The 24084-nt window shown below is 35.8% G+C and overlaps 1 protein-coding gene across 1 annotated transcript; it reads right to left on the bottom strand.

Moving 5' to 3' along the window:
- Positions 1 to 4538: 4538 nt before the first annotated feature.
- LOC113271664 (histone H3.2) lies at positions 4539 to 5157 on the bottom strand. Its single transcript, XM_026521562.1, has one exon. The coding sequence runs from the start codon at positions 5088 to 5090 to the stop codon at positions 4680 to 4682; it is 411 nt and encodes a 136-aa protein (XP_026377347.1). The 5' UTR covers positions 5091 to 5157; the 3' UTR covers positions 4539 to 4679.
- Positions 5158 to 24084: the final 18927 nt, after the last annotated feature.

Genomic DNA, 24084 nt, shown 5'->3' with positions numbered 1-24084 from the left:
GACAGGTACAAGTACCAAAAACTGGTACCGTGCCTAGAGCAGGTACAAGTAACGGTTCTAGGCTATTCCCGTCCCGTCCCGTACCGTAGTACCGAGCAACAAGTAATAACGTCTAATAATAGTTAGGGTTTCTGAAAATTAATTAGTTTTTGTTCATTTCTACTTAGTTTTTGTTGATTTCTTTAGATTAGAAACTGATTGTAATTTATTTTTTTTTATTTTAGGGTTTTGGAATTTTTGGTGTGGTTCATAACTTCATCTGAACTTAGAACTTAGAATATTTTTTGCTTTATTTTCTTTTTTATAATTTTACATACGCTACGGGTAAAGAACCGGTACCGTCTCGTACCGTACCGAGTTAAGCAGGTACAGGTACCGTCTCATACCGTATTGCACAGGTATAAATACAGGTACAAGGTATAGGTATCGGCCATAGGGAGGTACAGGTACTGAGCTAGGCAAAAACCTGTACCGTCCCGTCCCATGTGCAGCCCTAGGTGGTGGTGTTAGATTTTTCAGCTTTTATCTGTACTCATTAAAATCAACCTAAACAATGGTTGCATAACCTGTTATAGATGCATAACTTGTTATGTAGTTGAGAAAATGGTTGCATAATTCGTTGTGCCCTCTTTTTCTATTCGATTCAGGCATATACATCGTTTTAGTGGCTGCAAAACCAAAATAATTGATGCATGATTGCATAACTTGTTATGCATCTTTTGTTGTGTACGCATATTGTGTTATGCATCTTTTTTGGAGGCTGCATAAAAAATATGTAGTCATTTTTTGAAATTTTTCCGTAAAACGATGATCACCTTCGGGTTTTTTCGTGAAAAACAAAAATTTGATATTGTTGTTTGTTCTCGTTGCATAGCTCTCTTTAAAAGCTTTCCAACGATATAAAATTTGTTAAATTCCAAGGCTTTTTTAGATATGTTATATCCAAGTTGTGTTGCCAATTATACCCCCGAAAAATTAGAATGCATAACGAGTTATCCCTTAAAAAATAGTATGCATAACCCGTCATACGGACATATTTAATAATTTCGGATAATTATGGGTGTCACGGTATCTAAAATTAATTGTGGGCCTGACAATGAAAATATTATTATTTTGGGCCTGCACCTAATTTTCTCAAAGCCAAAAGTGAAAACTACAGTTACACCCGTTTTTTAGATTTTTTCTTACTGTGAAACCCACAGGGCTGAAACCTCAGGCGCACCCATTTTTTATAGAAAAAATTCTCATACACCCATATCTAAAAGAAAAGTGTTTCCATGCTTTCTTATCGTTTTCTCTTATTTCTTCTCTGTTCTCTTGATTTTCTAAAACATCTGATTCTCGTCGTAGAGTAGCTAACATGGGGATTTTTTAGCGGAAGAATTTCAATTTGATGAGCTGGTTTTCAGGCTCCATCGTTTCTCTGTGATTATACGATTTTTTTAAGCTCTTTGACAGATCTTTTTTTCCGACTCTCCCTCTATCTCTTTCTCATAAACCCTAAAAGTTTTTTTACTAACTCAGTTTCAAGTATAACCCAAATTCTCTTCAATTAGAAAAAAACCCAAAACTAAATCAAAAATCAAACGCGCAAGAACCCAATTCCTCACATTGATTCATAATGGAAGACTAAGAATCTTGTAAGTTTTCAATTCTCAGAAATTTTCAACTCCTTTGAGCGGCTCTATTGGATTAAAAACTTAATTTTTGATATTCGATTTATGCATTAGAATTAGGAAAAAGTAAGAACACCATACAATATCTTTAGTTTTATTGCTGATGTTTGGTGAACTTCAAATAAGCTCATGGTTCATCAGCGGTTATGTGGGTGTAATTTTGGTAGTGCTAAAGAGGAAAGATTGTTGTTGTTATGCAAAAATTAGTGTTTTTGTAAGCTCGTTGGCGTAATCCAGCGTAATAAAACTTTTATTTAAAGCTCTTTAATTACAATAAGGATGATGTTTTCTTTTCTAGGTTCCACACGCAGTTCTAAGCACAACGAAGACGACGAGGAAAGCTTTGGTCAAGAAGGCATTCCTCTTAGGTGCCAGGAATCCTTAAGATCACCATAGTGAAGCATACAAGTCATTCTCTGTACTGGCCAAGTTTATTACCTGTCGTATTAGTGCGTATGAGCTTTTAACATGCACCCAAACTTGTAATGATGAAGTATTGGGCATTAGAGAAGTGGAAATCAGGTTCTCGGTTGGAAGAGGATGCTCTAGCTTTGAGCATATTCCTGTGCAGCGCATCCCCTGCCTCATCTACCTTTGGGAAAATGTAATCATGAGTTTGTTGGATTGGTTTAACATGTATCTGTTGTTTTGACCACAAAAGATCAAAGTAGGGTAATTTGCGAATTTATGCATGCATGTATATTTGCTCAAATTCAGGAGTGGAAAGTTGTAGTTAGGTTTGTATCACAGATGAGGTACATACACACATGTCGCTTGAGAGAAAATGTCAAATGTTTATTTATAATTTATAAACACGTCTCATTTTGTGTACAGTGAATTTGCACATTTCTCAGGACTGGGATCGACAATAATATTTACATAACATGTTATGCAATCATAAAAATGGATGCATAACCTATTATGCATCCGAAAATATGGCTTCATAATACATTATGTATCCATTTTATTTGTATGACCTGTCATGCAGTCGAGAAAATGTACATTGTTTGTTATGCAGTCGTGCAAATGGATGCATAACCTATTATGCATCTACAAAATTTATTGCATAGCTTGTTATGCAAGCCAGAAAACGGTTGCATAGCACGTTATTGCAGCAACTTTTTTGTCACTATTGAAACCAACAAAAACAAAAACTTCATAACCTGTTATGCATCCGAAAATATGGTTGCATAATGCGTTATGCATGGAGAAAATTGTTGCACAATCTTTTATGCATCGAGAAAATAGATGCAAAACCTGATATGCATCTGTAAATATGGATGCATAATGCATTATGCATCAATTTTTTATGTACGCACTAAAGTGAACCAAAACGATGGCTACACAACTTGTTATAGATGCATAACTTTATTACGCAGTCGAGAAAATGGTTGCATAATTCGTTATGCGTCTGCATGATGTGTTATGCATCTTTTTTGGTGGCTGCATAATGGTTATATATCAAGCTCTCGAAAAGTGTGTCTAAAATGATGATCACCTCTGATTTCTTCGTGAAAAACAAAAATTTGATATTCTTGTTTGTACTCGTTGGTAGCTCTCTTAAAAAGATTTCCAACGATATAAAATTTGTAAAATTCCAAGACGTGTATTTTTAGATATGTTATATCCAAGTTGTGTTACCAATTATATCCCTGATACATAACCCGTCATACAGATGCATAATCCGTCATGCATACATTTTTAATAATTCATATAATTATGGACGTCGCATAACTAAAAATTAATTGTGAGTCTGGCAATAAAAATATGATATTTTTTTGACCTGCGCCTAATTTTCGCAAGCCAAAACCCTTAAATTCCAAGACCAGATCCTGAACAAAAAGCCCACGACTAAAAATTAGAAACCGAATTGAAATAGAAATCCCTTTGAGGGGACTCCCAAGTTCCTTTCCTGTAATAAACCTCCTCCAATATCACAATTCACGCCTATAATTATTTGGCAAGTGAGAGACAGAATTGATGAGAAACAAGTTCCAAACATATGTCGAGAGTGCGGAAGAAAATCTATGAATTCTCAACATTAGTTGATCGATGCTTGTATGATTGTCTACGGACCCAAACTGAGAATAAACTGCCGTCCGGTTCTACCTGATATGTACCCGAAGGATTTACGCGAAGTTAATCGAATCGTCAAGCGATATATTAGTACTCCGAAAGCAGAACGTACTAAAAGACACATTGATCTTACTAAATCATCTTCTGGAGATGATGGAAAGAACAAGAATAATTCCAATGATAATAGTAGTGCTGGTGGGATGACCAGTTCGATAAGCTAAGTGCAGATCAACTACAACAGCTTACCGATTCGGTGGAGTCGAAGATTGAAACAATAGATGAGAAAACTGAGTACATACAAGATGCAGAAAATCAAAGCAACAATTTCCTTCAGATAAAGGGGTTGGGGCTGCTACTACATCTCGAGGCTGTGAGGCTAGAATGCAGATGCAACCAGCTTATGTTCTTCAACCCTTTAATCAGAACTTAAGGAATGGCTCTGCAATGGTACCAGCAATGGCAATCAAAGGGTTCGATTTCAGGAATTTTGGTACTAACGGGTCGAACGTTTCGTATCCAAGGACCAATGGTAATGCAGTGTTCGATTCAGAATAAAAAGCAATAAAATTACTAATGTGAAACAAAAAGAACTACTGGTATTGCAGGAACACAAAAAAAAAAAAAAAAACATTAATTGACATCCATATCATTGAAATCATCTTAAATCAAACTACAAGGTAATGGGTAATAGTTTACAATCTCAATTTGGATTGAATCCAATCGAAATTTAAGTTTCAGAACAAAATCAAATAAGACAAATCTGAAAACACAGTCAAATCAGGCAAATGAAAATAAACATCAACTAAATTTTTTTCATTTCATTTGATCTGGAAACTACAAACCCACATTTCCTTAGCTAGCCCTAGAAATCCCCCAAAACATTTACAAAATCCGCAAAGAAATTGAAAGACAGAAAAACCTTGTTAACTAAGCACGTTCACCTCTGATTCTGCGAGCAAGTTGAATATCCTTGGGCATAATGGTAACCCTCTTAGCATGAATTGCACAGAGATTAGTGTCTTCGAATAGTCCAACAAGGTAAGCTTCAGCTGCTTCTTGAAGGGCTGCAACTGCTGAACTCTGGAACCTCAGATCAGTTTTGAAATCCTGAGCAATCTCACGAACCAGACGCTGAAATGGAAGTTTACGGATCAAAAGCTCGGTACTCTTCTGGTACTTTCTGATTTCACGAAGAGCGACAGTTCCTGGCCTGAATCTGTGGGGTTTCTTCACTCCTCCGGTTGCCGGTGCAGATTTCCGAGCAGCTTTTGTTGCTAGTTGCTTCCTTGGTGCCTTTCCTCCGGTGGATTTCCTAGCAGTTTGCTTAGTACGAGCCATTGCTATAAGAATTGAGAGATTTTAGGGTTCAGGGGAAGGAAACTGTGAGAGGGAGAGAGAGATTTGATTTGTGAGTGAAAATGAGAAATTGGGCTTGGCATTTATAGTAAGAAGAACGATCCAAGGTGGGATTAGTAATCAATCTTGATCGTCTAATGTGATGTTATCGACGGGTGTTATTACTATAAGATGTTTCTTTCGGATCGGGAATATTGAATGACATAAGGTCTCATAATGATCGCTTAATGTTTATCGACGGTGGTAATTTATTTATTGCGATTTTATCGACGGGTGTTATTACTTTAAAATGTTTCATCCGGATCGCAAATGTTGTTGGTATATAAATATAAGACATCATGTAAACAATATAGTAACGGGTTACGTCTTTATAGCGTGCTCGTCTGGGGGAATTGACATCCCAGTAATCCGATTACAAGGTAATGGGCCCAATTCTCCCAACCGGACACAATGTGAAATGATCCATGAATCCAATTTTCAGAAAATTCGACTCTCCCAAATTTGTTGTTTTCAGTTCCGCTTTTTGGGCGATGCAACGGAATTCAATTCGAGGCAAAGAACGTGAAAATACATTGTTACCCCTAATAAAACTAACTTCAAAATTCAACTCGATCTCCTCAAAGTTCTATTCCCAGAGAAAAAAAGAAAACAGGTGGATTGTAAAAATTTCAAATTCTACGGAATTCAAGGATCGGATTTTAATTTTTCACTCTCTTCCATCAAAACATATGATCTGGATTTGATTTTTTTCTGAATTTTAATTTAAATCTATGTAAGAATCAAGAGTGTTAGGGTATTTTATAAGGACATCTTCTCGATTTTTGGTTCTTCGGTCATAAAACTTGAACCGAACAATAAATTTCCGATAAGGGAATTCAATCCCGATAATCTAATTCTCATAATCAGATTACCTTATAATTGGATTATCGGAAATCCAATAATCCGAACCAAACACGCCATTAGTACAAAGACGTTTGCTTCATGAGTAAATTTGAATATTCAGCTGACTTGATTATGTATAAGGAACTTGTTTAAACCAGGGGATCGAACAAGTAGTTCGTCAATGTCATAAACCATGCTATAAGAAACGCCACCGAAATTGAGGCAAAGCTCATCAGCGGGAAATTAGAGATGCAGCAAACCTCGTATCATTTGTTGGATAGCTTTTCCAGTATATGTACGAGCTTATAAGGATGGCTGGATGGGCCTCCAATCCACCCTAGCGAGGTAAGAGGTGGACTCGCGTACATCAATATAAAGGAACGGTTTTTTTGGGACCATCCTTTTTTGTGGGGATCATAATTTTATTTTGGGTAAGACATTAGAAGTAAATCTACATCGCCCTTATCTAAATATTTATGTTAATACCAAAATTACCCATTTCAATTAAGTTAGTGTAATGATTAGTTGTATCATTAGGTTAATATAATTAATGATTAGTGTAAAATTATATCAAAAAAAAATTAAACTAAATAATCAAAAAAAAAAATAGTTGTATCATTAGATTAACTAAAATTAACACTTAACGTAATTAACTAATTCGGTTAGGAAATATTTTTTGTGATTTGCGAAATAAATGATTTTTGCAACTAACCGAACATAGAGTTCGGTTGGAAAATGTTTTTTGCAACTAACCGAACTTAGGGTTCAATTAGGAAATGTTTTTTGCGACATACCTGAACTATTAAGGTTCGGTTAGGAAATGTTTTTTGCAACTTAACCGAACTAAAGTTCGGTTGGGAAATGGCTATTGCAACTAACCGAACTTAGGATTCGGTTAGGAAATGTTTTTTTGCAACTAACCGAACTATTAAGGTTTGGTTGGGAAATGTTTTTTACAACTAACCGAACTATTATGGTTCGGTTGGAAAGTGTTTTTTGCGACTTAACCGAACTAAGTTTCGGTTAGGAATTATTTTTGCGAAATAGCCAAACTGTTCTCATGTTCATCATTTCCATTAGGTTCTGTTATTTCGACAAAATTTTTCACATAATTCCTAACCGAACTTCTCTCTGCAACTTCCATTTTCAACTCATTTTGATGGTTAATACTTGTTTTTCAATCGAACGAGGAACGTCAAGGAAAAAGAGAAGAAGAAGAGATTTTCTTTTTTTTTCAAAACTAAAAAAATTCGATTTCCCCCTGTTTTTGTTTTTGATTTTGATTTTGGTTAATAGATTCATTTCGATTAGATACATATGATTAAATTTATATAGTTATTAGGTTAGTTTTGATTTAAATTAAAGTAAAGGGTAAATATGTATTTACCTAACTTTAAGACACCCCTTATAAGTATAGGGAGGTTGGCTTAATAAGACCAAGGCCCTCTCAAAAAAACCATGGTCCCTAAAAAATGGTTCATATAAAGGTTTGTTCTAGATTTTATATCGGGCCATTTACAGAATTGTTATATTTTTTGTAATTGGGTCACAAAATTAGGCATGTCAATGGAAGAACATCCGTCGGATATTTAGAAATCCGATATCCGACAGGTTAAGCACTGCCGGATATTCGATATCCGATAATATCCTATAGGATATTAAAATCATATATCGATTCTGATAGGCTAAGCTGTCGGATATCCGATAAATATCTGATAGTATCCGGTTATAACAAAAAAGCTTAAAAACCCTTGTAAAACATTTTCATATTTGACACTTATAGGATATTTATCCGACAAATATCCGATAATATCCGATACTAGACTCGAAATTAGGATAAATTACAAATAAGTTCATATACTATCGGATATCGAATATTAACATTTCGTACGGGGTCTAATCCGTTTCTGATATGTTAAGGAAGAAATATCCAATAAAATATCCGATATGATATCCGATACCCGATAAAACGGATAAAATCCTATAGGATCTCGAATACTCGGAAACGGATACCGGATATCGGACAAATATTGACAGGCCTACACAAAATGGTCACATTTTTGTAATTCGTTCACAAAACAGTCATACTTCCATCCGATTTAACATTTTTGAATAAAATGGTGTTATCATTTTCTGAAATACCCTCCTTCAAACTACCTTTCCTATTAGTTGAAGTGGTGGCGATGAAACGGTGGTGGTGGTGATGAAGCGGTGGTGGTAGTGGTGGTGAAGCTTAAGAATCTTCACTAAACCTCGGAGGGGAAGCGGTGAACCCTTTGAGTGAATGTGGTGTAACGAACCTGAATGCGGTGTAACGAACCTTAATGTGGTGTAACGATCCTGAATGCGGTGTAACGGTGTGTAAGTGGTGGCGGCACCACCACCTACAAATAGCACCACCGTCAAAACAATTACAATGAAGGAAAAATTGAAAATTGTTGTATGGAGGGATAAGTAGGGAGGACACATAGGTAATTTAGCTAACATATTTACCGTGAGTCATCGTACATAACTCTCTTTTTAACGAAAATGTGACCATTTTGTTAATAGTGTGCAATAATAGGATGGTTTTGTGAATCGGGTCCTACTATTATGACTATTTTGCAATATTTTTATGAATAATAAGGTTCGTTCAAGTGAGTATTTTGTTAATTCCCTCACATAATTAGATGACCATTTTATGGTGGGGGTTAGCAAAGAACTAAGATTGTCCAATCAGAATACTATTTTTGTGATACACTACACCATATAACCCGATTTGAGACATATCGATTTTTGGGTTCGAGACACATATATACATGTCTTTAGTGCTTCCACTCATATAAGAGTCTCAAATAAAAAATATGAGTAGCTTTAATCCTGATTTTTCAACTACTTTTAGAGCTAGCACTATGGTGCCCTCTATCCCTTCCCTATCCCTCAATATCCCTCAAAAATCCCGAAAACCAAGTACTATGGTCTCCCATACCCCTACATGAGTAGGGATATAGCTCACTTTCCCTACATGGAGGATCACATCTGATCCGCCTTGTAGGGAATGGAAATCATACGGCAACTCAGTAGCCGTATTTTTTTACGCTTTACGGAAACTGAGTAGTCGTATCAGTAAAAATATTTGTATGACCTTTTTTCGTTTACACCTCTTTTAAACCCGATCCTAGCCATCCATCGTTAATAATGGCTCTATCTTCTCCACCGTCGGATCCCAACAGTTATTTTTTTCAAAATCCTCTACAAATACCTCTCTAATTCTCTACTCAAATCACACCAATCCTCTCTTCTTATAATTAGTTTTTCCTCTCTTCTTACAATTAGTTTTCTTCACTAAAATTTGTTTATCAAGTTTTCTTCTTTGAGCAAGAGTATTAAATTTGTTTTGCTCATCAATGTTGGAGACTCAAAAGCCAAAAAGGAACATATAATGAGATTTACTACTTTAGAAGATCATCACATTGTTACTAATTATTGTGCTCTTGGTTATAACAATTATGCAGATAAAAATGAGTTCTGGGAAATCCTTATTAAAAATTTTGTGGAAGGTTGTGGTGGGAATCCACACGACCGTACTTTAAAAATCGTTCGTAATTGATTTAGCATATTCAAGAATGAAGTGGATAACTTTTTCATTGTGTTGCAATAACCACTGTAAGTAATCTGGGCTTGAACTCTATTAACCGGGTATGTTATCTAGATATGTTCATTATAGTTGTTGTACATGTTGTTTGTAAATAGTTTAATTAATGTGTATCTTATTTATGGTTTGTTTGCATTGATGTAGGTGTTAATTGGGAAAAGTGTGCATGTTGAAATACACTAAAAACACTTTACTCGAGATACTGAGTATGAACTGCTTAAAGATGTTCCAAATGTACTAGTAGGTGTAGCTAAAGATATAATCCAAGATTCTAATCCTCCGTTATCTCAAATTCATGGAAATTTCTCTAATATGTTTAGTATTCCAACCCCATCTTCTCAAAATCCACCTACAAGACAATTTTTCGAGACTCCATTGCAAATAAATTTCCAAACGCTTATAATGTCCCTAGCGGTATCCCTTTTCCATTAGGATATACCCCTAGTACAAACCCAAGTACAATATCTGGAACGTCGTCAGGTGGATTTACATAAGACAAACGCAAGTCGAGAGCAGCGAAAAAACTCAAAATAATAAAAAGGTCATTGGGACAAGCAAACCCGCCACACCATCCTCGCAAGACTCCCAGATGAGAGACGCGGGCAGTAAACTTGTTGATTTTCTAAAAGAATCCCTAATGACAGTCACACCTCGTCAAGAACAACAAAACCAAATTATGGAGAAGTTGCTAGAGACAACACAACAACAAATTGAAGCTGCTCGAGAGAATGAAGAAAGGGAAATAATGCAAATGGATCTCGAAAATCTGGCTCCAATTGCAAAAAAGTACTTTGAATTAAAACAGAATGACATATTGTCCAGGCAGTTGGAGAGGCAAGGGAATAATCATTTCTATTTTTAATAGCTTAGTTTAAGTGTTTATTTTTTTAAGTAAAGCCGTGTTTCATTTTAGGTAATGTAGTTTCCTTTTCAGTAACATTAAGTTATATATTTCTAATTACGATAATTTGAATTATTTTTGTTATACCAACAGATCTTTAGTAACGGCTAATTTCCAATGGCTAGTTTCCAACGGCTAATTTCCACCGGCCACTTTCAACGCCTATTATAAATTGACAAAAAGTTCCTCAACACAAATAATCCAAAATAATTTGCATTAGTATCCTCTGTGTCTCATTTTTTTTGTTTCAATAGATAACATAGTAATGGTTGGGTATACCGTAGAAGAAGATGTTGCACTCACCACAGCTTTTGTAAATGCTGCTACTCTGCCTATTGAAGATGTTCAAGAACTCTCCGCCTATAATGGACGCTGGTATTTGACGGTTTTGTACAAGCATTTGGAAATGTTAATAACCGAACCAGACGACAACTTCAACAACGTATTTGTCAAATTCAAATACAGGTTCGCAAGTATGTTATAATACAAAGAAAGATTCATGGTTACGCCCCACAATACATGACAACTACGATTACCTTAGGTGATAATAAATAGTTTTGAAATTTCGAATGTTGTTTACGCATAGACACTAACCTATGGATTTATGCTTGTTTTACGTAGGAGGAAATGGAAAAATGTATGTACTGACTAGATCATCGTACAAAATTTACATTCTATGAGTGCTACTTAATCTTTAAGGCTAACACTCCTAACTTGGAATGTTACAATCCGGAAATGATTGTCGGCGCTCCTCCAGAAGACGGACTTGACGAATAGTATATGCGGTTGTTGTTTAAGATTTTGTGGGTAAATCTCTGTGTAAACCTCACGAGACTATAACTCGTCCACTAGGGTCACCTAGGGGTTTAAAGGCTTATTGCAGGTGCTAAGTGCAGTCGGAGTTACTACGACAAGTAACCTAGGTTTTTATCCAATAATTGTAATGTACTTTTATAACGGCTAATTTCAAACGACTATATTCCGACGGATTTATAAAGGATACTTTGTAAGGCTACGTTATATCGGTTTATTTTGTCGGATATTATAAATTGTGTTATCTATATCCAAACAAGAAACACCTATTTAGATACACTTTGCAAAGCTTCTCACATATTTCGATACCTCTCATAAGTCTTTATACGAACAAAACCATGGGATCATTTAATTCAATTGAAGATTTGGCAATCATCAAAGCATGGTACGCAAAAACTCGAGTAGTAGATCACTCCCCTGTAATGGCAGAGCCCGAAACCTTTTGGGCAAAGATATTTAACCAATATATACAAGATTATGGGAATTCAAAGAGAATAAGTCTTCATCAAATTCATGATAGGTACCAGATTATCCAAAAAGACGTTTGTGATTTTATATCTATTCAACAACGGATCTTCAATGCAAGCCATTTTAGCCTGTCCCCTCAACAATTTGTAAGTATTTTAGAATTACTTTCGTACAAAACTACATTGGTTGATTTTAAATTCAAACAATAAGTATATTGCGTTGTGTTATTGTAGAACGAAGTCGTTAAAGCGCGTTATTTTGAGGAAAAGGGTGAAGCATTCACATTTGATGAAAGCTACAATTTCATGGTATCCAAAATCCCAAAGTATCAATCGCCGGATAATTCATTTGCTTCATCCAGTGAAGATTGAAAGTATAATAGATGTTTGTGTAGATTTTGTGGGTAAATCTCTATGTAAACCCTCACGAGACTATAAATCGTCCAATAGGGTCACCTAGGGGCTTGTTGCACGTGCTAAGTGCAATCGTGATTACTACGACAAGTGATTTGGTTTTTTATTCAATGGTTCTGAACTTGTTCTATATTTTGTGGAGTTTCAGTTTTATTTATGTCATACTTTTATCAAATAAAACATACATCAGATTATATAAAGATTTCAAGAAGACTTAAAGATAAAAGATTACATTAATTTAAGATAAAACATTCAATTATAATCATTCTTCGAGATTGTTGTTCCGAAGACTTGATTAACATCTGATGCAAGAACACACACACAAAGATAAATTGCATAAATATAAGATAAAACATTCATATTCAATCATTCTTCAAGATTTTTATTCCGAAGACTTGATCAACATATGATGCAAGAACACACACAGAAAGACAAACTACATAAATATAAGATAAAACATTCACATTTAATCATCCTTCAGGATTGTTATTCCTAAGACTTGATTAACATATGATGCAGGAACATCTCGGCGATAAGCTACATTTCATCGGGATTGTAGGTATCATAACTTGTTTTCAATAACTGATAACATTCATCATGCGGAAAATTGTCGTTTGTCTGGTTAAGATAGTCTAAACGAGCGGCACTTTTCTGAAATTTAAAAAAATAAACTTAGCTTAAAACATTTATAATTTTAGAAAATAAAAGAGATTTTTTAATAATTTCTTACCCTTTGTTTATATGACATTCCAGGATTACGTATGTTAACTTCGGCCTAAATCGTGACAAAAGTGATGATGTTCTTGTTCATCTTGCTCCCCTTGCTCTAAGACCTCCTTGGACTCTCGCATTTGGATTTCAGGATATGTTATTAAAAAATTCAAATACACTCTTCCAGAATTGGTTGCTAGTGTTTTGAACTACGTTCAGAATATTGTTTTTTGCTTCAATCCAGGCTTGCGTAAGAGCAACATCTTCTTCTTTGTTGAATCTCATTTTTATAAAACACAAATATGATAGAATGTTTGGACTTATACATATATGTGTTTCCACAAAAATGCTTATAGAATGCTTATATCCTCCAATGGTTATATAATCTAAACTCTCATTTCAATCATTGAAACTTTCTTAGAGGACGTTGATATTCTATAGTTGTTATTCACAAACTATTTTTCGTCCAAGTAAGCAATTTTCGAAGTGATTGAAACTTGTCATAACTTTCGTTACTAGGTAAAGATGAACTTGGATAAAGCGAAAGCTTACCAAGACATATTTCGAGATAGATAGGCAGGATAAACTCGGCTCCAAATAGCAAATGTGTATAATCTAAGCCTATATAACAAAACGACTTTTGTATCAAGATAGAAGATAAATAGATTTTTGAGTAATAGATAAGTTCAAGTCTCCACATAACTTTTAGTCGTTGAAGATCCACTGGTTCCTTGAGTAGTCCTTCGTCTTGTATGATGATTGCCATGGAGTTCTTGAGCTCAACTACACTTTCTATCCTAGTCTGAAACCTTAGCTATAATAGACTAGAAATTAAGACTTATAGTTTTGATCACTGACATTGACAAACATGCTTGAGATAGCAACGCATGCGAGTTCGACCGAGCAATGCTCTAACACTTTCATTGATTGTATTGGTCTATTATGAATAAAACTATTATGAATAAAATTATTTGATTGGTAATTTTTCTTGTGATAGTTTTCGGTATACATAGCATGTGCTTGAATGCTTTTATCTTATTTCTATGTATGTTTATGGGATGTTTGATTTCAGCTTTACTACCTTAATATTCGATCTCATATGTTGTAAACCCTTGTGGTTTGGATGACTTTCTGATTTAGCATGATTAAGTTCTAGCCCATGTTGGTAGGCTTTTTTAAAGAATCATGAAGAGTTCTGGTAGAAACAATATGTGAAAAAGTCACAATATGTTGAATCGGTTTTGGTTTAGCATAAAAGCATATGTGTTTCAACAGTTTTCAACTTTTGCTTGTAATTGTTAAAACCGATTTTCAACCTTTCTCTGGTAAAGGTTGGTTGTTGTTATTTTATTTTATTTTATTTTGGTATAAGGATGACAACATGATGATATTTCGGTATCAATTCTTCCTGGACGAAGATGCAAATATATTGGAGAAGTGGATGCGAAATTTTAGGTAACAAAATTGTTAGTTAATTATTTTCCTGTTTAAGAAAAGCCTAAGTTTATATTATATATAGTTATTGCTTTTGCTTAACAAAGTTTCGGTTCAATTGATGTTTATTCCATGATGTGTGTGTGTGTGGATGTGTGTGATTCAATTGGTTCCAGTTAAGAAAAACTATTGTTATCTTGCTTTGTTGTGTGGTATCAATTGTTTAGGCTTACAAATTTTCGGTGCAATTACGGTGCTTTTAATGTCTATGTTGTTTCAATTGCTTCTGGTTGAGGTGAATAATTATGCAAGTTCATTTATGTTGGTTTGTATGAATCATTTATGGATTAACGAAATAAAAGGTGTAAGAGCTGAGTTGTTTAGTCCAATTCGATTCCGGATAAGAGAAACTATGTTAATTCTGATCTTAGTTGGACTTATCGAAATGAAGTTTCGGTTATTCAAGTATAATCGAATGCCTTAACAAGAAATACTAGTTAACTAACCTAGTACTTGTCTTGTTTAAAATTGAAAGGTCTAAGTTTATGGATAATTACAACCTGATGAGAAAAATAGAGTTATCTTTATTTTGGTCTTATTGAATTAAGCGGTTGTTTTTGAACAATCGGTTTAGCAAAGGGACTAAGGTGCTTAGTTGATTTTTGTTTTTCTAAACTAAATTGGAAAAATTATTTCGGAAAATTGTTTCCTTGGTAACATATCAAAATAAAACTACTTTTAGTTTCAGTTTTGATATTGGTTATCTGAACATGATGTGTGGAACCCCCGTGCCTAACTCTACAGGTTGCAAGTCTATTTTGAGATTTGTAAGATCTTTTTCGTGTTGTCCTTTATTTTTTTGTTTCTTTATCATTTTGTGACAAAAGGGGGAGAAATATATGGAGTAAACAATTGATACTGGCATTGATTTTATATTGATTGGTATCACTAAGGAAAAGAACATTGGTGCTTGGACGTTTATCTAACGAAAGAGTGAAAGCACAGACTAAGGAGGAGTAACATGTCATATGAATTGGTATAACAAAGACGTGCAGATTGAATATCTACATATCCTCCTTATGGGGAGTATTAGCTTTGCTATTATAATGTCAACAAAGACGTTTTCAAGGATTGAATATAAGCAGTTTATTATGCTGTTGAATTCAGAAATCAAGCGTATGTGTAATGAATTTTTGTAATTTGTTTATCCATATGATGTAAGAGTTTTGTCACTAAAATTGACAAAGGGGGAGATTGTTAGAGCATGACTCGGTTAAACCCAAAAAGTGTTGGTATGTCAAGTTTGGTTGTCATATTTTAGTGAATCAAAACTCATGTTAAGAGTCGCTTGATTATGTACTAGAGTCAGCTTCGTATAGGTTTGCTTGAAAGTATTGGATATGATACATTAAAAGTATTGCGAATACTTGAATATGTGAAGAAGCAATGAGAGACAACGACAACAATCATCCTTCCACTTGAGGTTAGTGATATTTGACTTGAACTGTTTCATGCCCTAACGTATCTTCCGAGTCGTGCATATTGAAAACATAATTGCGAAGCATATTTGAACTCTAGTTAACATAATATTAAGGAATACAATACGAGGTTTATTGCTTAACCATTAAACTTTGTATATAAGACATCGTCATAATCATTTGAATGCTACTGTGATTATGTATGGGTATGAGGTGAGGATTTCATCGTAGGGAACAATGTTCTACATGTGTTCTAAGGAAGTAAGTTCATAGACTTTCTTGTGAACCGAAAAGGAAATTTCCAAGTGTTATTGGTTTTGTTATTCATTGCATATCTTATGAACAACCAATATGTGTGATTGAGTATAACCGCTCACAACTTGTTTGTGTTCTTGGTAGAACTATTCACAAAGGCCTGACTTATGTATTGGTATGACTTTTATTAGTGAAATCGATCTTAAGTAATCACCTGAGATGGTATGATCGGGTTTGTGATTTTATGTCTGACCAAATATGGGAAAGGGGAACCGATCCTAGTAAGATGTGCAATACATCGCAAAGGGGAACCGATCCTTGTATGGGGTGCAGCATGGTTTATGGAAGAAAGGGGAACCGATCTTATGGACATGAGCAACACATTTTTAGGCAAAGAGGAACCGATCCTATAGACACGTGCAATACATATAAGTTAGATACCATATATATGTGGGGAACCGATCCTAGTACCTAGTCAATCGAATTTTGGAAAGCTAGTGTGACTATGCACATTACTCACATGGAAGGTAAAACCGAAACTTGTTTTGGTAGAACCGTTAAACCCATGATTGTGATTGAATGTTTGCTTGATTAATTACATATTTCTTGAAAGTCAGATGAACCAATTTTAAACTTGTTTGGAAGTGTGGCAAATCGGTTTCAAGGTTGTAAGTGTGAAAGAGAACTTACAAAGTAAGGATGTCGACATACTTTGAACACGTGATGTGAATGTTTATTTATTTAATTGTTCAAAGTTATTCCTTAATAACTAAGGGAAGATAATCCCAGGATCCAAACATAAGTAAGTTAAAAATATTTTAATTAAGGTTATTAATTTCATTTTGTAGGGAAATATAAGAATTAGTAATCTGCATTTACTAATTAGATTTTCCGAGAGATTTCGATCATTATTTTTGGACAGAGCATTTGCAGGAATTCTGGAAACTGAATTTGTGCTTTAATGAATATCTTGAGAATATTTTCGGTTTTGGAAATTCCTTGGTGTCCAAACTTCCTTGTCTATAAATACTCAAAGTTTTCCTTTCTAGCAAACTAATCCTTCGTAACAACAGACTTCCACTTTTGTTGTTGTTACTGGTGTAGCCGCCTATTTGGAGAGGAGAGTAACCTAATTAGGCAAAATCTCTTACGACCGCTGATGATTTTCAAAAGTGTTATAGTGATAGTGGTAAAAAGATTCGTTTCAGACTTGTGAAGGTTGTGCTTTTAGATTTTAAATTTTAAGAATAAAGAAAATAAAGCAAATAAATGTCGATATGTTGTGAAAATTATGGAGAGAATTGGGGCTAAGGATTCCACTTTTCCACCAATTCCAAAGTGATATTTTTAATATTATTATGCAATTATTTTCCTTCTAAGTGATTCTAATTATTGCAAAAACTGATTTTATAAAAGAGCAATTGTAAGTTGAAAGTATGAAATATCAAGAACTCAAAGTTAAGCATATACCATCAATTAAAATAACAATTGCTTAATAAAAATCATTGGAAAAACTTTTTTATTCTAGGCAAATAATCATAAATTAAATTGCATAAATTATTAAAAAAGAAATTACCACTTTTTCATTGGCAGAATAACTCATCATTGTGTAAACTTGCTCAAAATTGGTATTCATTGCTCAAATAGTGCTTACAATGGAGAGAAAAAGAAAAATGATGTAAAACAGCTAATGTGCGACCCACAGAAAGCGTCCAAAATAAACGACACAGCAGAAGTGATGTTGTTACGCCTGTGAGTCTTTTTCACTGTTGAAGAACGACAGTTCTTTGTAGTCTATTGTTCTTCGAGTTCACCTTCATGCAGCAGCAGCAGCAGCAGAAACAGAGTTTTGTTAAACTCTGATTACGTCTTCTCTAACTCTCCTAAGCTCCCAAAACTCTCGACACCCCCTCCATGATACCTTGTGAACATATTTTGCGACATTGAATCTCCTCCGTTAACTCCAAATAATCTTCATTTACTCGGGTTATTTTCTTTCCATTTTTATCACTGATATTGATTTTCATGCGTTCTGAAGCTTCCATATTGCCATATTTAACTTCTCCACACTCCAAATAGTGGTTAGGTTCTTCCAAACACGAGCATCACACGTCTAACTCGCTGTAATCCCGTGAATATCTTCTTCCGTGTACGTGCTGCCCTGTTTTCTTCTCACGGATTTTTCAGCCAAATTTGATCGAAACAAACACCCATACTAGCTTTGTTATGATATATCACATCTTTCCACAAAGTTTCAGCGATTGAATCGCACAAAATCACGTCCAAATGCAATCGAGAAAATCTGCCAGTGAAGAGCAAATATTTTCCCGCCAAAATCAAAATTCAAATGAAGAAGATGACCTCCCCCTAATCCATTCCTAGGGTCCCTTTAGCAATTGGGTGGAAATAGTAATTTTGGGGTGGAAATAGAAATTTTTCTGGGTTCCTCCGACACATTTCTGGGACGCTTCCGGTGCATTTCTGGGGTGCCTATGGTGTATTTCTCGGGTGCCTTTAGTAATTTTCTCCGGGGGTTCCCCAAGCAACTTTTCGAGCCGATTTTTCCAAAGATGTTTATTTCTCAAAAATACCTACAAACACACAAAACACCATAATAAGTACAAAATCGAGTACCAACATAGAGAAAATTGAGGACAACTTAGACACAAAAATGTGTCTATCAAATACCCCCAAACTTATTATTTGCTAGTCCTCGAACAAAATTAATATAGAAAATAAAATGACTACACTTAGCACGTGCAGCATGCCGTTAAACCGCTAGGTGGCCCTAGCGGCGGAGTGTTGTCTCCGGAGGGTTTATCAGAGGTGTACCCACAAAACCTTTACTCCAGACCCTAGCTATCTACGCAGAACCTTGAAAGTCACTAAAGAATCTCCTTGGTTGGCATACAAACATTGACTATAGGAGGAAGTACCCTGATGCGAAATTCCAAAATTCATATATAAGTGACAGAGCTCTACTCAGATAGTTTCACTATGGACATCATAACCGGAGTCAAAACTAATCACATGGATAGATAAAGAGATGGATATAGAAAAACATAAATGGTTTTGATGTTTACTAGGTGAACGGTGTTTCCCATATCTGTCTGAAGGCAACTACTAAAACAAACCCTAGTGGACTGAGATACCGGTCTGACTAATATCAACACACTGACATATACAAGGGAACCAGTGGTCGATAATGTTAACTATAGGTCAACACAACTGGCATATACAAGGGTACCAATGATTAACTACAAAGAACTTTTTTTTTAATTAACGGCATGAATATATTTTTTGGATCAAACGCATGCTTCTTGTGAGCAGATTACATGATAGTTCCCAAGGGTCCTGCATTCCACGCTTGCTTAGGCGACGGAGACAGGGAGAACACACACATATTGCTATCCCAGTGTTAATGATTATTCCGATTGGTCTAATTGGTCTGGTCTTTTTTTTTTTTGGTATCTCAATCACTCTATTTCACCCTAGCAGTGGTAACAACTGGAATCGTGGGCCCCACCTACCCTCTTGGAGAAACATAGTTTAAAAACAAAACAAAATAAGAATATAAGTGAAAAGGACTCAACGAGATATGGTGAAACTATCATGTTATTACTAACACCTGAGCTCTGTGCTTTTATGAATAGACTCTTTCGATGTTTCCATCTAATCAGATTGGTTCCTCAACTCCTATAACCAAGATGTTCCATCCACTTAGATTGGTTATTGCCAACCTTAATAAGCATAAAATTCTAGGCTCTGGAGTTTATTTATACTGCAACTGAAAAGTTTCTCCCATACCCCCAAACTTAAATCTAACATTGTCCTCAATGTTCTAAAGATAAAATTAAAAGCATGAACAAGGAGAGAAATTGTTACTATTTGAAGCAAAAGAGTTAAGGAAAGATATTACCGTGTTGCATGAGATTGGTTACCTCCCAAGAAGTGCTAAGTTTAAAGTCTTCAGCCAGACATCGGATACCTCAAAAAGGGCTGTCACCTTCCAAAGTCGTATACCAATAGTCGAAACAATTGTGGGTCCACAAGACCAAATAAAGCTAACACAAATATGAGACAACAACACTGGTTCAGAAAAATGAAAATAATGAGCACATCCTCGTCTAAGGTTTCTGTCAAGACAACTGGGTTTATCTGGGTAGCATAATTGAGTTTCTTATGTGTATCTTGATAAACAGATTCATCCGAAAAAACGGGTCTCTAATACCTGAATTACCTCCTGGATAGTATCAGGTGGATCGGGTTGCGGAGTCTGAATAGACTCAAGTGATATCTCAGATGCACAAAGCTCGAGTCCCAAGTTAGGGACTCTAATTAGGGATACGTGACAATCATAAGAACCGTCACTACCCCCAAACTTAGGGTTTTCACTACTCACAGTCAAACCTCTAACTATTGCTTGAATTTCCGGATCTTCAGAGTCTTTAAAATACTCAAGAGATTCTTCCAATTCTCCACCCCCAATCTTATGGTTATCATTACTCTCAGAAAGACCTAACACTATTGCCTGAATTTCAGGGTCCATAGAGTCTTTAAAATACTCAAGGGCTTCTTCTAAAGATTGATCACACATCTAGTCTAAGAGAATGGTTTCCTCAAATTCATCTAAAGAATCTCCCAATAGAGTATCATGCCAATTATCCTGAACTAAAGTGCTAATCATATTCACTTCTTCTAATTCATCATTCTCAGAGGGTTGTCTAGTAACATTAAAGACATTTAGTTCAGTGGTCATATTACCAAAGGATATGTTCATAAGTACGGTTCTACAGTTGATGACAGCGTTAGCTGTGGCTAAAAATGGGCAACCTAAAATCATCGGGATTTGAGCACTTGGGTCCTGAACTGGCTGGGTGTCTAAAACAACAAAATCCACTGGATAAATAAACTTATCAACCTCAATCAGAACATCCTATATGACACCACGAGGGAATTTGATAGACCTATCAGCTAATTGTAGTGTCATTTTGGTCGGTCTCAACTTACCAAGACCTAGCTGGGTGTATACATGATATGGGAGTAAGTTAACACTAGCTCCTAAGTCAAGTAATGCCTTATCGACAGTGTGGTTACCAATTGCACAAGATATGGTAGGGCATCCAGGGTCCTTATACTTAGGTGGTGTTTGGTTTAGAAGAATTGAACTTACTTGACCAGCTAAAAAGGCTTTCTTATGAACATTAAGCTTACGCTTTCTTGTACAAAGATCTTTAAGGAACTTGGCATAAGCAGACATCTGCCTAATTGCTTCTAATAAAGGAATGTTGATGTTCACCTGCTTAAATATTTCCATTATCTCGTTGAAAGTTGACTCCTTCTTTGTTGGGATTAACAACTGAGGATATGGGGTTCTAGGCACAAAGATAGTCCTATCAGGAATTTCTTGGGACTCCTTAGAAATTGTTTCAGTCTCCTCAGTTATGAGTTCCTCTTGGGAAGTATAGGGTGGAACTACAGTATGTTCACTAGGCATGGCTACCTTATTGTCTACTGTTTTACCGCTCCTGAGGGTTTTTATCGTGTTCACATGGTTTGATGATTCTTCACCAACTAAAGATATTTGATGGACCCCCCTAGGATTGGCTTGAGTTTGACTATGAAACTTACCTTCTTCTCTATCACTTAAATACTTAGCTATTTGGCCGACTTGAAGTTCTAATTTAGCAAGAGACTGGGAATTATCCTTATGGTTCTTTACTACCATAGTAAGAGCTTCTTCTAAGGTAGAGATCTTTTTCTCAGAAGTGTTCTGAAACTGGGTTTGACCTGAAGGGTTCTGAGTATAACCAAAACCTGGGGGAGGCTGAGTATTACTAGGCTGACCTTGATTCTGGCCCTTGGACCAAGAAAAATTAGGATGGTTTCTCCAACCAGGGTTGTAGGATTCTGAGTATGGGTCAAACTTCTGACGGTTCTCGAACCTAGCATTGTTATAGACAGCATGGGCTTGCTCTTCACTAACATGACCTTCCCAAAACGAGTTATTGGGTTCAACTCCACAACTTGAGACTTGAGAGGCTCTAATCCTATCATCAGTTTCAACAAGAGACTTATGTTTAGGCTGATTCAATTCCAAGGCTTCTAACCTTCTAGACAAAGCAACAAACTTAGCATCTGACCCGAAGCTTGTATCTACCATATTGATGCTACTTCTATTGACAAAGAGTATTTTTGGAGGTTCAACACAAGACTCCCACTGTTGGGATTTTTCAGCAATAGCTCCTAAGAAGGTAAAAGCATCATCAGCATTTTTATTAGTGAACTCACCAGCGCACATAGACTCGACCATGTCTTTGGTAGAATAGTTTAAACCATTATAAATAATCTCTACAAGTTTCATCTTATCAAATCCATGATGAGGACACTGGGATAGGAGATCATTGAATCTCTCTAAAAACCTATAAAGAGACTCTCCCTCTTGCTGCACACTAGCACTAATTTTCTGCCTAACAGCTGCAGTTTTATGCTTAGGGTAGAATTTCATATAGAATGCAGCAATAAGTTCCTGCCATGTTTCAATGGATTCAGATGGTAGGTTGTTCAGCCAGGTCTTGGCTTTATCTCTCAAGGAAAAGGGGAACATCTTAAGTTTCAAAACTTCATCAGTAAGGTCTCTTATTCTAACTGTCCCACAAATTTCTTCAAAGTCCCTAATATGAAAATAAGGGTTCTCATCATCTTTTCCTAAGAAAATAGGGATCATCTTAAGAATACTAGGTTTTATCTCGAAATAAGCTGTATTGGCTGGCAATTTAATGCACGAATCTCGGTTGGTCCTAGTTGGGAACATGTAATCTTTTAAAGTTGCCATCGCTGGCACAACATAAGTACTAGGGGTACTTTCCTCACGAAGAGACAGATTCTCAAAACTGAAGTTTCCAAAAACGGGGCTCTCAAAAGAAGGGTCTTCGAGCTCCCCGCTTCCACAAGAAGATATTTTAGGCTCGTCACTAATTAAACGGCCAAAATTATCTCTTTTCCAAGCACGCTCTGTAAAGGACTCGAGCGCTTTTGGCATACACACACAAAAATCCTAAGGAAGGGAGGTTCTAAGCAAACACACAGCAGGCCGACTCCACCAAATCAAACCTAAAAATTTCTAGCAAACAAAAAGCATGATGGCTCCACTTAGATTGCTTCTAGACCAGCCTTTAATCCTTCGAAAGGGAATTCGTTACAATTTAAGCAAACCCCTCTGGAATCAATCAGAGTTAAAGTAAGTTGAATTGAGGCGAGGGAAGCTCAGTGGAGATTTGATACCCAAGGCCTCACCGCATTATAAGGCGGCGCAGTCACGCATTCAACTCACAGAAACCATCATGAACTTCGAAGTATGCTTAACAGAGTAACCAATATTTTTCGAATGACTTTCCTATTAAGCTAGTTACCCTATCGGTCTCGTTCTAGTCCAAATTTTAAGTCTTAGGTTCGCGTTGGTTACGTGTTTCTAAGGCGGACAAGAAGGAAACGGTGATGAAATCCGAGTCCTTATCTTGATTTGGCCAGGCCTTGCCCTTTACTAGGAATTTAAAACAGCCGGTTCAGTCCTCAACATATATTTACCTTAAGGCATACAGTAAACCCGCTTGCAGGAGATTCACGGGTATTTCGAAAGACTTACCTCCCGTACCAGACGGGCAATGAACCGCTGTAGTCGACTCGGGCCACTGACTCCGGTGTCAGTGTGCGAACCCGAGGGGCCGAGACGATATCGTAATCGTCGTCCTTCCCTGCAAACAGTGTATATTTAGTTACCCTTCCGTAGGGTTTAAAAAATTAAAGTCCAAATGTCCAGTCCAAAGTCCAAAATAAAAATAAAATAAAAATAAAGTTCAAAAGAAAAAGAAAAGTCTAAAAAAAATATAATATCAAAAAAGAATAAAAATGTCTCTCTCTTCTTTTTTTTTATTAAATAAAAAATCTTGTTCTTTCGCTCCTTTCGCTTTGCCTTTTACTCCAAGTC

Source organism: Papaver somniferum, chromosome 4 (assembly GCF_003573695.1).
Source record: "Papaver somniferum cultivar HN1 chromosome 4, ASM357369v1, whole genome shotgun sequence".
Classification (NCBI taxonomy): domain Eukaryota; kingdom Viridiplantae; phylum Streptophyta; class Magnoliopsida; order Ranunculales; family Papaveraceae; genus Papaver; species Papaver somniferum.
This window is presented reverse-complemented; position numbering and strand designations above follow the sequence as displayed.

Coding starts and splice junctions, on each gene's coding strand:
- LOC113271664 (XM_026521562.1), bottom strand. CDS start 5,090: ATGGCTCGTACTAAGCAAACTGCTAGGAAATCCACCGGAGGAAAGGCA.